At 29.1% G+C, this 14,900-nt stretch overlaps 1 protein-coding gene across 1 annotated transcript in view; it reads right to left on the bottom strand.

Annotated features, from left to right (window-relative positions):
• Snx6 (sorting nexin 6) overlaps positions 1-14,900 on the bottom strand; it is a 40,017-nt gene that overhangs the window by 3,628 nt on the left and 21,489 nt on the right. The window contains 5 exon segments of the mRNA XM_067263751.1: positions 3,121-3,216; positions 6,554-6,640; positions 6,709-6,748; positions 8,779-8,854; positions 13,949-14,054. Of these exon segments, the coding sequence (XP_067119852.1) occupies positions 3,121-3,216; positions 6,554-6,640; positions 6,709-6,748; positions 8,779-8,854; positions 13,949-14,054 (405 nt within the window).

Raw genomic sequence — 14,900 nt, 5'->3', positions numbered from 1 at the left:
TAAATAAAATTAAATTAGAATATTAAAAACAAATTTGCGGCATAATGCAAAAAACATTTATGAAGTCATTTATAATTTTTATATTTAACATTTATAATTTTTTCATTTTGTTAGACACAGTGAAAAAAAACTAAAAAACATTAGGTATAATTTTACTATGACAACTTTAAAAATTAAAATTTGCTTACTTTTTTAAAATTTATCAAAATTTCAAATAAAATAATTACAAATGAAGAACTGACTATTATTTAAATAGATTAATTTCATTGCAAGTAGTTTGTCAAGTTCTCTTACAAATTATTAGAATGATAGAGAGGATGACAATTATTTTCGAAGGACTTAAGTGCTTAAAAATGTTCTTTAATGTATTGAAGTCTGTTCATTAAAGACAAACATATCCAAAGAATATAGTACAGCAGGTCTTTTTAATTTATTTTTAATATTAAACCTAAAGTTTATTGAATACTTAATTATACATAAGTTCTTTCATGCTTTAATATAAAAAAAATAACCTAAGTCAACAGAAAATTATTATGAACTTCTACACAGATGATAATGGCTTAATATGAATCTTACAACCTATTTTTGTGGTTAAAAAAAATATTAATCTTCTGTACTTTTAATGCTAAGCATTGACTAAAATTGAATCAAGAATACCTGAAGCTGTTGAAAAGCAATCTGTTTTAATTCTGTTTCTCTTCCTAATCACTATCCAGCAAAAGCTGACGTGAATATTACTTCTGCTGATGTAAATGATAAACCAAAGGATTGTCTGACAATGTTTGTATATCAATAATTACAGTAATAAATTTTTGGACTGCAAAAGTCTCTCATTCAAAATTATTTCTCTCCCTCTCCATGAAAGTTTATAGCAACAAATATATTGCATGCTATATTAGCAGTTAATTTTTATGCCAACTATAGTAACCATTATTATTGGTTAAGTTTTAAATTTCTTGTCTCAATTCTTTGTGCAATGTAAAGTTACAAGTTGAAAAATTTACATTATGTGAAGAGTAGCAATGTCTTTCCTAATTCCTTATTTTATCCTACACAACCTTGCAGAGGGAACAACTATTGAAGTAATGACCATTGACTGCTATATTTGTTTAAGCAGAAATCAAGTTCCTTGTGTGACCGAGTGTATTGATTGGCCAGTCATAAGCACTAAAAAGACTTTTCATAGATGATTTTTGTAAAAATCCTTAAGTGCTTTAAAAAGATTCTTTTATGATGCTTAAGAATTTCAAAATTTATATATACAAAAAGAGTACATATTATATGGAAGATGTTTATATTATTGTATGTAAGTTGTTTAATTTTTCCTGGCAACAACTGGCAAAACAAAATTTGAGAAATTGTGTAAACTGGCCAGTAGACAGTTTTTCTTTTTCATTGTAAAAAAATAACTATCTATTTCAGATTGAATTAGTACAAGTCAATGACAATTCTTAATTATAATCTTAATTTTACACTAAACACTCAAATATTGAATTATTTAAATTTGATCCAAATTCCAATGACAACTTTCCACTATTAGTAAAACACAGGTGGTAATAATTGTTACATTCTCAAATTTTTATGTGGTTTTTATAGTGAACAAAATATAAATGATAGCTATCTTAATAGTAAAAGTTTTGGTATGAAATCACAAAACATTAATATAGAAATCAAATGATGATGATTTCTTTACAATAAAGAAAAATGTATGTATTGTCTACTAGAGAAAGTCATTTTCTTTATTGTAAATTAAATCATCCTGGCTTAATTTTAAAAAAGATAATGATTTCTATTTTAATCAGTTTGTATCCAAGTAAGGATTTACCTCAAATTAGTCACATGATTCTTATATAAAATAAGAATCATATTACAATTCTCAAATTAATCACAAGAGTTATATTATAAATATATACAGTAGACCCCCGTATAACAGTAGATACGTTCCATGTTATATGAATTCCATGTTGTATGAGTCAAATACATGAGCCAATCACAGCCCGGTACATGTGCAGTTTAGGGGCTATGTCTGTTTGAAAGGGTTTTCGGTTTTCTTCCATAAAATTAACCAATTCTAGACTAATTTGACTCAACATTTCCAAATCACATAGTTTATATGGATTATTCCCAAAAAATTATATGCTATAAACAAAAAATTGTAGGATTACTTACTGAATGTGCACTGTTCAACGACGCCACTGCTTAATCTTGTTTTTGTCGCGGAGCAGGCCGGTCGATGAGCTGCTCCACAACAAAAACAAGATTAAGCAGTTTCCTGATAAGTTATTTTTCTGCAAAAAATTCGCTGAACTTTGGAGACGTCATTAATATAATATACCTCGCCTTACGTCAGTAATTGGTTCCAGGAGAGGCGACGTAAGTCGAATTTACTTGTGTAGTTACGATGTAAGTCGAAACTACGGTGGAAAACGCCAATAATGAGCACTTAAAGACCACTAAATAAGATGACAACACAGAAACACAGATGTTTTCATGTTTCATTTTCTAGGATTTATGATGATATTATTAACATTTACTGTAAATGTACATATTTTAATATGATTTTATGTGCTTTTAACGCTTTTCTAGTGATATTACGACTTCAATATTTGTGGCGGACGGCTTGTAAAGTCAAATAAAATGACAAACTTGATTTTTATTTTTCCATATACTTTTTTGACAAACGACGTATAATCGAGAACGACGTAACTCGAGGTATACCTGTATAATTTTTATGGCCGTTAAATAATAAATGCTTTTTAGTAGGTCCACTGCTCATTTAAAAGTCAACAGTCTGTGCAATGTCCGCTATTGGTCCAGATTTGACCAATCCTGTTGCAACATGAGTTGGCGATGATATTTTACTGTGTTATACGAGTCTCTTTTAGCGTGTTATACGAACACGATCACAATTTTTTCATTGTGTTAGTATAATATGATCACAATTTTTCCATTGTGTTATACGGATCCATGTTATGGGGGGGGCTACCGCATACAATAATAGAAATTTACTGAAATTTTACAGTTATTTAGCAGTAAAATAAAATTTAAAAAAAAGTACATTAATTAATGCTTAATAGTGTGATAATTAAGGTTTTTTTTAACAATCAAAATTTAAGATACCATATGAATATCTTTGTTCTTAATGCGTGCTTTTTCTAAATTTCTGTTGGCATTTTCATAATTAGCTAAACACCTTAATCTTCTATATAGCAAATCCTAAATTAAATATGAGATGTTTTAATTATTAAATATAATTTTTAAATTAAAATATTCAAAAGTTAAAATATAACATTTTAAAATTCATTAAAACTTATTATCTTGATTTTTAATAGCTAAGTGATTGAGTAAGTATCAAGTTTAAAATTTTAAAAATTTACATTTATAAATTAAAAATGATTCTACTCATTAGGTAACCATTTATTAAAAACTTAATTCTGTTAACAAGAATTATTACACCACCATTCAAAACTATCAACAGCTTATTTACTTACCTGTGTATTTGGTATGAAATTATATAAATTAGATAGGCAAAGTAAAAATTGTCAAAAATCAATTCCCTTGGGTATAACACTAATGCTTCCTATAATTTATATTTGTTTCTATAATATATTAAAAGCATTAGAAGCCATATACAGTTCTTTGTAGCATAGTTTAAGGTAGGAAATTTTTAAGCTATTATGTATAAACTAGGACATTGTATGATTTATATTGCAATAGAATTGAAGTGAAGCTGAAAAGAATAAGAGTAGGAATTGTTCCTTTAGGCACAGAAGAGGCAATCCTTGTACCTGACAGATGCATACATATGAACTTTGTACCTGCCGACCACGGGAGAGGCAAACCTTCCATTGGCTGAGTGCTGATACTTGCTCTTGCTGACACAGAGAGGGAATTAAGAACAATCAATGATGATTGCTTTGTTCTTGTGTTTTGTTCATTTTTACACCTATTTTTTTATTAGGTGCACACAATGCTGCTTTTATTTTTAACCCTAAGGCTTAAATTTCGTTAGGTGCACTCAGTTGCATCAGAGAGCACGGACATTGTTTTCAGTATACAGAAGGATTAAAGTGACAGTCATGGAGCCCTATTTTTTACGATTAAATGAACCCTGATTACATATTTTGGATTCCTCATCACAACTAATGGAAAATGACAAAGTTTTATCAAAATCAAACAGACTTTGAGAATGAACACAATTCTGTAAGCCACATAGAAGAGGCTTTGCTAACACTCCACCTCAATTAAATGTAACTAAATACTTTTTTGATTTTTTAATATCACAAAGCTTACAACTTCCAACTTTATGGTATCCTTGTAAATTACACATGCTTCATGTTCTCAATATACATTTCTGAAAAATTCAGTCTTTGTTAGAGTTATTTGCTCAACTTAAATTTTAACCTGTAATTTTTTGTTAAATTTATCCTATACATTTAATCAAGTTTGTTATGTGTATTCTACACTTATTTATAGAATTTGTTATATTTGGAAAATAAATTTATGTGAAATGCCCCAATTCAAATATCAGCTACATTATACCCTTAACAATTTCAAAATTAAGTAATTTGCACATTCAACTATTAGGAAATCTTCACCTTATATATCATTCATAGTATTCATGGCTATTTTTATATAAGAGAAAAATTTAGTAAATGTTACATTAAAATGTTTTTAACTTAGTATGAACAGCACTGAGCAAGTGAGCAAGAAGTTTTTGATAGCCAATACAAGAAAAAAATAAGTTAAAAAGAATAAGATAAATTTCTTTAAGATTAAGATTTTATAATATATACAGAAGTTTAAGAACAACTTTACTAATTAAGATTCCCATAAACATTTTAGAATATTCTTTATTTCTTGTAATAACAATAGCTTTATACTTTTATTGAAAAAAAAGAAGTTAGTCAAAGTAAAGAAGATTTGTACTGAAAAATTTTCTTACTTGAGGATGAGCCAAAAGACATCTCCAATAAAAAAGATACAAATTAGAAGAATTAAATCTTTCGGACAATTATTATTAGATACCATTTGAACTGTATTGTCTTAGATAGTTGTTAAAAAAAGTAATGAAGACAATACAGTTCAAATCTAATTTTGCTGAGTCCAACATTAACAAAAATAAGTCCAATTGTGTGTATATACACACACAGTCTATAGGAAGCATTACAAATTAAAATATTGAAGAGGAAAAAATGTACATGAAATTATGTTTTTTTCTTTATTCTAAGAAATTCATGAAAGTAATAGCAAGGTTGAGGCCAAAGTTTTAAACGTGAAAATATGTATGTCAGATGTTCAGCGCCGCTTTCCTGTAAGCCTAGAAGTTTGACAATGGCATTTGGAATGTCAAGCATGATTCCACTGACTTTCCAAACACCATTATTAAACTTCTCGGCTTACAGGAAAGTGGGATTGAATGTCTGATGTACACATTTTTGCATTTAAAACTTCAGACCTCAAGCCTCAACCTCGCTAATATTTAACAAATTGAATTTAGATTTTAATAAATTAGTACAAAAATTCCCCCCAAAAAAGAGAACATTTGTTAAAATAACAGTTTGAAATTATATTTACATATAAATATTGTTTTAACTATGAAATTTTATAAAATCAAAAAATGGTTATATCACTAAATTAACTTTAAGATGTGAAATCTAATTTCCTCTAAAGTTTATTGTATTTTAAAAATGATTATTTTGGAATTTACTTAATGTACTATTTGGGAAACAGTATGTGCATAAATTTATGCATATACAGTAGAATCCCATACAACGCGGAGGATTTGTTACACATTATGAGAAATCGCATTATCGAAACCTGCTTTATTTACACGATTTATGAAAGCTTAAACCTTGGCTTATAAGTTGAAAAAAAACATACCTCTGATCGACAAAATTCAAGGGTTGTTGCTTGCTTTATTTGCACATTGTACGAGACTACTGTATTTTTAGTAATTGAAGATTTAAAAGATACTTTTCAATGAAGCAAGTCTAATACACCCAATTAGAAACTGGACCAATTAGATTCCAATTTAAGCAAAATGGAATAAATTAATTATTCCTTTTGTTTAAAATAAGGCTTAAAATTTAAGTTAATTCTTTAATCCTGTAAATAATTTACTTTTGTGAAATATATCTCAAAATGCACATTCACAGCATTACAACAGTATTGGGCTGCAATTTGAAAAACTGTATATCTATAAATTCCCACTGTTGTCTGTCTTTCCTTAATCTTGAGAACAGTGTTAGATAAATGAAATTCAAGACCAGATGTGGAAATCTTAGGGGCGGCAGGGAGGCCCCAATTAACTATATATGAACTTCCAATGAAAACTGGAAATCACATTAATTCAAAAATTTTCCCCTGAAAGGCATTAGCAATGGAGTTGTGCTGGTCATCTATCTAATGGAAAAGTATGATTTACAGTACTAATTTGAGGTGAACAAAATATATTTTAAATAAAATCAATCAATTCTATAAAATATTTTCAATCATAAAAAAAATGTCTTAATTCAACTCTTAATATTCAAATTTATGAATATGAAATTACTTTAGCAGCAGCTGTATCCCTCATATAATATCTTAATGTATCTGATAGTTTAAGATCCTCATCAGAGGCAACTCTTCCTTCCAATTTCTGAAAAAGTTTAGTATATCAGAATATAATAAAAAATTTTAAGAACTTAAAATTTACAAGCTTCTTACCCTTGCTTTTTCAAAAGTTTCAGAAACTTTACTGAAAAATCTAAAAAATATAAATGGTTAAAAAGTTAAATATGACTAGTTAAAAATTCATTTAAAAATAGAGGAAAATAGCTAAGAACCTAGATGATACTGAGCAAAGTAAATTCTTATTTAGGAATAATTTCTAGTTATTAGCATAAGAAATCAGTCTTAAAGGCTAGTTTACATGACAACTATTTTGTTGCTCAGAACTACAATATGCAAGAATTTGTCTCATTTGACCAAATTGCACCTTATTAGTGATTTTGTTTGACAATTTGAAAACTGTCACAGAAAATCTAAGCTGTCAGATTTTTTCACTTATTGCATTGTCAAACCACTTGATAAGATACAAATCAATGTTGGATTGCATTCTCACATTTGAGAGAAACTAAAGATATTGCACATGCTCAAAAACAACATGCAAGTTTTATTCTACCACATCATGTAAACATCACAATTTAACAAATCTCATCAGTATGATGGAGGAAACAATGTTAGCAACAACAATAACTGTGCAATACTTGAAAACTGGATTTAATTAAGTGTGAATAATGAAATGATACCAGTAATATGAAGCAAATAATATACTTTACTAAATAATAATAAAACAAATGACAACAATTTTTAAATTGTCAAACATGTAAAATAAAATCAAATATACATAAATGTGAAAATTTGGATGTCAGTTTAAACAAAATGGAATAATTATTTCATTGGTGGAAAGCTCATCTGTCATTATTGACATTTTTTAAAAAACAAGACTTAAAATTATAGGTGTACTTCAAAAGATGGACCTCCATGATTTAAAGGCTCTCTCTCAGTATCTCTAATTTATTGCTGTGTTCCAAAAAACTTCTCCAGATGTTTCAGATTACAAGGACCAAAGGTACCTTTCAATTAGACTTGCTTCATTGAAAGGTACCTTTTACATCATTTTCAGTAGGCTCTTTTGGATAGAAAATGTGCCTATCAAGGAACACTATTAAAGAGATCAAGCTATTGCTCCAATGTAGACCCATTTCTTGCTGAATCTGTTGTCTATAATGGGGATAGAATACATCCCAAATAGATTTTTCATGTTAATAGGATCTTTGGCATTTTGTAATAAAGAATCCAGTTAGATCTCTAACTGGATCTCTCTTGTAGATACTAAATTGGTTTTAGATTTAGTTCTTTTTAGATGTGTAACCAGATTTACATTGCATTAGCAACAATTGCAATTGCAATAAAGCAAGTCTAATACACCCAATTAGGAACTGGACCAATCTGAAACATCTGGAGAAACTAAATTTACAAAGCTACTTTTTAAGAACACTGCAATAAATTACAGAAATGTCAAGACATTCTCAAACAAAATTATAGGTGCACTTCAAAGATGGACCTTTGAGTCTTGTCTTTTAAAAAAAATATATGGTTATGACATTGTTGATGTCTGCACTTTCCACCAATAAAATAATTATTCCATTTTGTTTAAAATGACATTCAAATTTCATATATATATAAATGGAGTCGTATGTATGTATGCATGCATATATGCACACAACTTCATTTTTAACCTGATGATAAAAACAAATGTTTTTGATGATTCATTGTTATTTCATAAAGTATATTATCTGCTGGATATTACTGGTAACATTTCATTACTTATGTTGGCAACAGTCTGATCGTTTAAACCAGTCTGTAAATTTGTGTAAGTGAAATATTTAATCTTTATTCTTAATGTTTTATGATGGCAGCACAAGAAGAAAAATTAGCTAAACCATATTTGGTCCATGATATTTGGATATTAAAAATTAGTGCTTAGTCTTGAAACTAAAGAGTAAGCATTCTTGCAAAGTATAACTGAAAATTTGTTTCATATAAATCTTAAAAATAAAAACAAGAGTTAAATTTCTAAAATCTCACTTTCAAATCAATATGGATTTTCTAGTATATTTCCAATGATTTATAAAGTGTGATTTATACTTTATTATAGAAATTTACAGATGCACTGATTTTTATAGAAGATATTAATTCATATATCTAATAATAAATTATAAAAAAAATTACTTTTCAAGTTCTGATCCATCAATGGTTGCTAACTGTACAAGTGAAAATGATATCTTGATATAACTATCAGCTACATCTGAAAAACAAACAAACAATCAGTTTAAAAATTCTTTTAACAACTCTATATATATTAAATAAATTTTACATATATTTTCAATCAGTTTTATATAAAACTACATTGGCCTCATTTACTGATATGGATAGGTTTAAATAAAAAAAAACTTTCAAAACATGAAACGAGTGGAAAAAAAGGGTCACAAGTACATTACATGAAAAAAAAATTCTCTAAAATATTGTGTACATCCTTTGCATTACTCCAGAATTGAACCAAGTACACCATCTAAGGACTACATAAATGAAGCCAAAATACATATGATTTGCTATCAATCAAAATTGCAATTTACTATTTAATTAGGTTTAAGTATCTAATTAATTTTACCCTCTAATTGAACAAAACATAAGTTAAAGTGTTACTTTAACTTTTTTTGTTTGATAAATTGTTCCTAAAGCAGCCTTCTGGCATCAAGTGGTGTAATTTACTGTGCAAAGAGCTTATTTTTGTTAAGCTCTTGAGAACACTGATATTTACTTAATTTTTATAAAAAGTTAGTTGATTTAGTGGTAATTTTACAATTTTTCTAAACTGATTAATTCCTATTGGTTATCATTGGCTTGTTATTCCTCTCTTTGGTGATCCAGGAAATAACTATCACAATCAAAATTCTCTCTCAATCACACAGAAGTGAGACATTGTACTGTACATTATATTAAATCTAGTATATTGAAATAGTTTTCCAAACTGTGATCTTACCCCTTTCTTAGAAAAACTTTCACATCAACTTTTCATATTATATAGATATTATAAAAATAATTTTACTCAGTTTTAAATAAATAATAAATATCCCGAAGTCCAATGCATTGATACTAAACCAAACAATTGCAGTAATTAATCAGGCTATTAATTTGATAATAGCAAAATAATAGCCTGATTAATTACTGCAATCATTGGTTTAAAATAAATTATTGAATTTAAAACAGTACTGAGTTTTATGCATACATAGTAGTGTGGTCCATGCTTAAATAGCAAATAAAAATTTCAAGTGGAAGTCACGCCACCCCCCTTGTTATACCTACCATTCCTATTATGTGTTCAAAATTTCAGCCCCCTATCTTATATACAAGGGGGTGCTCATCGACTTTGAAATATCTGAATTTTATGAAAAAATCCTTAAAAAGAACTAGTCAGGATATTAAGTAAAAAACTAAACTATGTATCAAAAGTAAGTTTTTTTTATTCAAGTATAGTATTTAAACACACAAAATGTTATAAACAAAGCAATACTTAAAATAATATTAATTACAGTTCTTTTTTCTCAACCTAAAACTAAGTTCGTTAGCACTTTTTTGGATGTTTCAGTAGAAACAATCTTTGTTTTGTTCAACGACATGAAGTAAAAATTGTTTTTCTTCCTCATTCTTAGTGAGTATCATATTGTAATCTTCAAATAGGTTTACACCCCTCTCTGCAGTGTTGTTAACCACATGCAAATTTCTTATGCAACTTTTGCCTTGAAGGTAATCAACATTGTCACCCCAATTCTCAGGAGGTAATTGCAAGAAAGAGTCCTTGATGTCTAGAACTGAGAGCGTTTTCAGCATTCTTTGCAATGCAAAGGCTTCTAATGTGGCTTTCGTGGATAGTTTAGCAGAGTCACCTCGTACTAAATGAGAACCGCCATCAACATCCATTCTTTGAACAATGGCCATTTTCTCACCATAGGACAGCTTGTTGGAAAACATGGCAAAAGCAACTAGTTCAGACAAGTACCACAAGTGACACTCTAAAATACCCCTTGCTGCTGCACCGATTTTGGAATCAATGGCTTCATATGATTTTAATCTCTTCTAAAGTTGCAAGTCATTAATCGGTGCATCTGCTGCAAAAGGCGCTTTGATCCAAATCTCTGTGTATGAGTGCACTGAAACTAACAAATTGAACGATTTGTTTTTATTCTCTTTTGGTTAGCTTAAATGCTTGTGAATTACTACTAAAGGGAAAAATCTTCATAGCATACAGCAGTTTTGCCATCCATCAAGCATGATGTATTGGTCCTGGGGCACGCCAATGAATTCTCACAGGTGGTTTTATTCAGAACGATCATTGTGAGCTCTATTAGCTCGTAATCACCGCAAACTTGTTTTTCTCCAGCTAAAGAAGTCTTAAGACTCTCAAGAGTTTTCAGCAAACAGTTCCTTGCTAGTATTGGAGTCAAGACAATCTTAGTGCTCTTTTGGAAATGTATCCCAAACATTGCTGAATCTCTTGAATAATGGAATCATAAGAGCTTGATGGCCCAAAGCACAGTGTAAATATTTTTGAAAGCATTATTTCAAACATGTGATGACGACAAGCAAGCCATAAAAGATCATGGCCCATCTTTGCATCTAGGAGAGTGCACGCTCCTTTTTTGGCACTGATGTTAGAGGCAGTAGTGTCAAAACTCATAGTTCAGACTTTATTTGTGACATTCCACTGTTCCATTGTGTCAAAAACAGCATCATACATGTTTTCTCCTGTTCGTGCAGTAAGTTTGAGTATGCCTAACAGTTTTTCGCAACCGTTACCGGAGACAAGAATCGGAAGGCACTCTACTTTCTTATTACCTATTATATCAGGCAGTATTTTCCCATCCCAATGTATTACAAGTGGATAAGTCGGGTCGAATATTTCTTTTATATTCGCATTGAATTCTGTCCTTGCTTTTTTTCTTGCACGTTGAATTGTGTTTTGAGAGATTGGGAGTGAAGTGGGATTACAACCAAGTGCGACAGACAATAGAATAATCAGTCTCACTGCTTCTTGGTCGGTTATTTTGTTACGATCAAGAGTGCTGGTAACATGTGTAAATATACCACTAGTCGATGGCACAACGTCACTGGCAGCGCTCCGTGTCTTTTTTGGTAAAGCAACCACAAAATCATCATCTTGCTTATCCTTTAAAGTGCTATCAGCACTAGAAGTGCTACTGAAGCTGAAATCAAGTTCTAGTTCTTGACTTGACACTACCGAAGTTGAAGCATTACTTTTAGCAGCCTTTTCTCTTAATTCTTTAGCTCTGTTTTTGTTTTAGAGAACGTTTTTTGGTCTTTTCCAGCTTCTTGTCAATCGATGTCAATCATCTTACGCTCACCTCTTTGATCAATGAGAAACTCTGTCTTCTGCAATTTTGACTGAGTTCATGGCATTTGCATGGGCAAAAAGTTTGTCTAGCTCTTCTGTAAACAAATACTCTATTTTTCTGTGCTTCCAAATCCCTAGTTTTATTTTTCTTTAAAAGCAGCCATTTCTTATGACTTTCAGTTTTTCAATGCAGTGATTTGGTTGTCTGGTTGGAATACCAGATTTGCTCCACACCTCTATGACTTCTTGAATGAGCATATGCACAGAATCTTTCAATTTTTTGATTCATTTAATGTGTAGTGATAATGAAATAAGAACTTGCCAAAGAGTTGGAAGTTGGTTAATCCTTACCAATGGCTCAAGATTCCGACATCCAAGTAGAAAAATGTTGTCTTTTTTTCGAGTTGATGAACTCGTTTTAATGCACTGATTCACTGTCTCGTAAATAAGTACGAAAATTTTTTACATTCATCTATAAAACTCTACCAGTTGTATTTAAAAGTAGATTTGATTAATTTAACACATAAAACTGACCTGTAACAAAAAAATCAAGATCAAGCATTTTTCACAAAAATTTCAAGAACAATGCTCGATTGAGCGCCCTCTTCTGCTAAAGCTAGCCAACTGAAATTATACAATATTATTGCTATGGATACATGTTACAAATTTACGGGGTGGCCAAACTGAAAAACAAAAAAAAAAAAATTTTTTATCGACCACCCTAATACATAGGGACATGAGTGTATAACAATAATAAGCTTAATATGTCGAATGAAGTTCTCATAAAATTGACTGAATTGATGTCAATATCACCATCATTCCTTTTTCCAACTACTGAATTTAAAATTTATACTTTGTTAACAGCTCAAATAATTCAAATAAATATGAATTTCAAGCGATCTAAATAACAAATGAAAATTTTTGCTAAAACAAAAAGAATCTTCTTATGTCAATATTTATTTCTGCCATTACTTCACATCCATGAAGAGATACAAATTTCTTACTAAGCACAACAGTCAGAGTCTCTCTAGAAAATTTAAAATACTTAAACTACTAGATTTGCACTTTATCTTAAAGGTAATCTCTTCTTTTGTTGGCAATCTGACATAGAAGAGTGAAAGAGATATTTGTAGCTAATTGAAAAATGTTAGTAATATTAAGTAAAAGTTTATGCCAGACCTTTAGATAAAGTATGGTATCAACTGGAACATTCTCCATTTTTTATATATAAGCAATATAAGAAATTAGTCAATTGATAATACTAGATCAGTGTGAAAGATAATGTGACAAGAAATTATATTCAAAATAGATGAATAGGTAAGGTCTGCACATTTTCAAAAAGCAGCTCCTAATTATTTGATGGTATAGTTACAAAAAAGATACTGAAATTTATGGAAATTACAATAGCTTAAAGATATACCATATCCTTTGAGGAATTAATCCATACTATTTTCAATAATGATGAACATGCAGGATAGAATATTAATTTTAATTTTAAACTGAAAATTCCATTTACAGAATATTTTTCATAATTTTCTAATTTAAAGAATGTATATTTTGTAGTCTTCACACACAATCTCACCCAGATTAGGGATTTAGAATATACTTCTTGATGTGCAAATGCTGCTACCTGTAGCTTTAAAGTAGTCAACTTTGAGCTATGGGCTATTGTATAAAAAGGCAATTCTTTACAGAAATCACTATTTACAGTCTGAATTTGTTAGGAATGATAAATTTTATAGATTTAAAGCAATAAAGAAATAACAATATAAAAGTTATTTCCATATTTTAAAATAGAATTGGTATAATATTTTTGTAAAAGTAAAATTTTTATTTGAAATAAGACAAATTTTGACAAGCAGTGTCAATATACAAAAATTTTGAAGTAGTCAATTTTTTCTGTATGTTAAAATAAATCATTTAAATTTAAACTGAATAAATCATATGTATTAAATGACTACATTTAACATTTTGATTAACTTATCTTACTTTTATGGTTTCTCGTCATTTTATCAGATTTCATAGTAGCATCTCTAATATGATTGTAATATTCAATCAGAAAATTCCTTTCATGTTCAAAGAAATCATCAACATCCTAGTTTTTAAAAATAATAAGTTTATATAAATTTTATGATATTTAATTCATTAACTTAATTATAAAATTAATTCACTCATAACAGTTAAGAATATTTAATAAAATTATATAAAAACTTACATTAAGATAAAAGCAGAATTATTGCACTCTTACATTAATAACTTTTCTAGAATACTATTAAAATTACATTAAAGTATTATTGAAATGAATAAAATAATATTCTATTCTAGAACCCTAATCCACTAAGTCCAAATAATTTTCATTCAACAAAACATTTTCTCAGTATTTAATGGAAACTGATTTGTGCAGTATTTAAGTATAGTTAAATAGATTAAGGTAAGACCTAAACTTTCCAAAGAACCATTTGGTAGGCTGGAAAAAACTTCAAAACCAGCAAAATTATTTGAAATATCCAAAATTATATGAACTCCTAAAGTTAGAACAGTTACTATCTTAAAAATCTCAGCACTTACTCCAACACATATTTCAACAAATACACAAATGTTTTCAGCCCCATTTAGAGGCCTTCATGTAGTACAGTCATTTCAAATTCAAGTTCTTAAAAGTGAAAATATTCATTGGTGGCACGACATTAAAAGAACTGTTTCAATACAAGTCAGAATGTATATTCAAAATTATTACAGGAGAACCAAACAAAAAGGAAACTAACTTAAAATTGTGTAATTATCAGCCTTAAGCCTTAAGAGTATAAAGATTATATTGTCAAACCTGTAGTAATAAAAGGATATCACTGTTAAGGCATGTTCCTGAAAGGGTAGCCTTATAAAGATCCATAGCTTAGCCATCTGGAAAGATCTTTGACAGTCATCCAAAACATATGATGGT

Source organism: Centruroides vittatus, unplaced genomic scaffold (genome assembly GCF_030686945.1).
Source record: "Centruroides vittatus isolate TY-2023 unplaced genomic scaffold, ASM3068694v2 contig_18, whole genome shotgun sequence".
Classification (NCBI taxonomy): domain Eukaryota; kingdom Metazoa; phylum Arthropoda; class Arachnida; order Scorpiones; family Buthidae; genus Centruroides; species Centruroides vittatus.
Note: the sequence above shows the minus strand (reverse complement) of the source record. Positions and strands in the feature narration are given on the sequence as shown.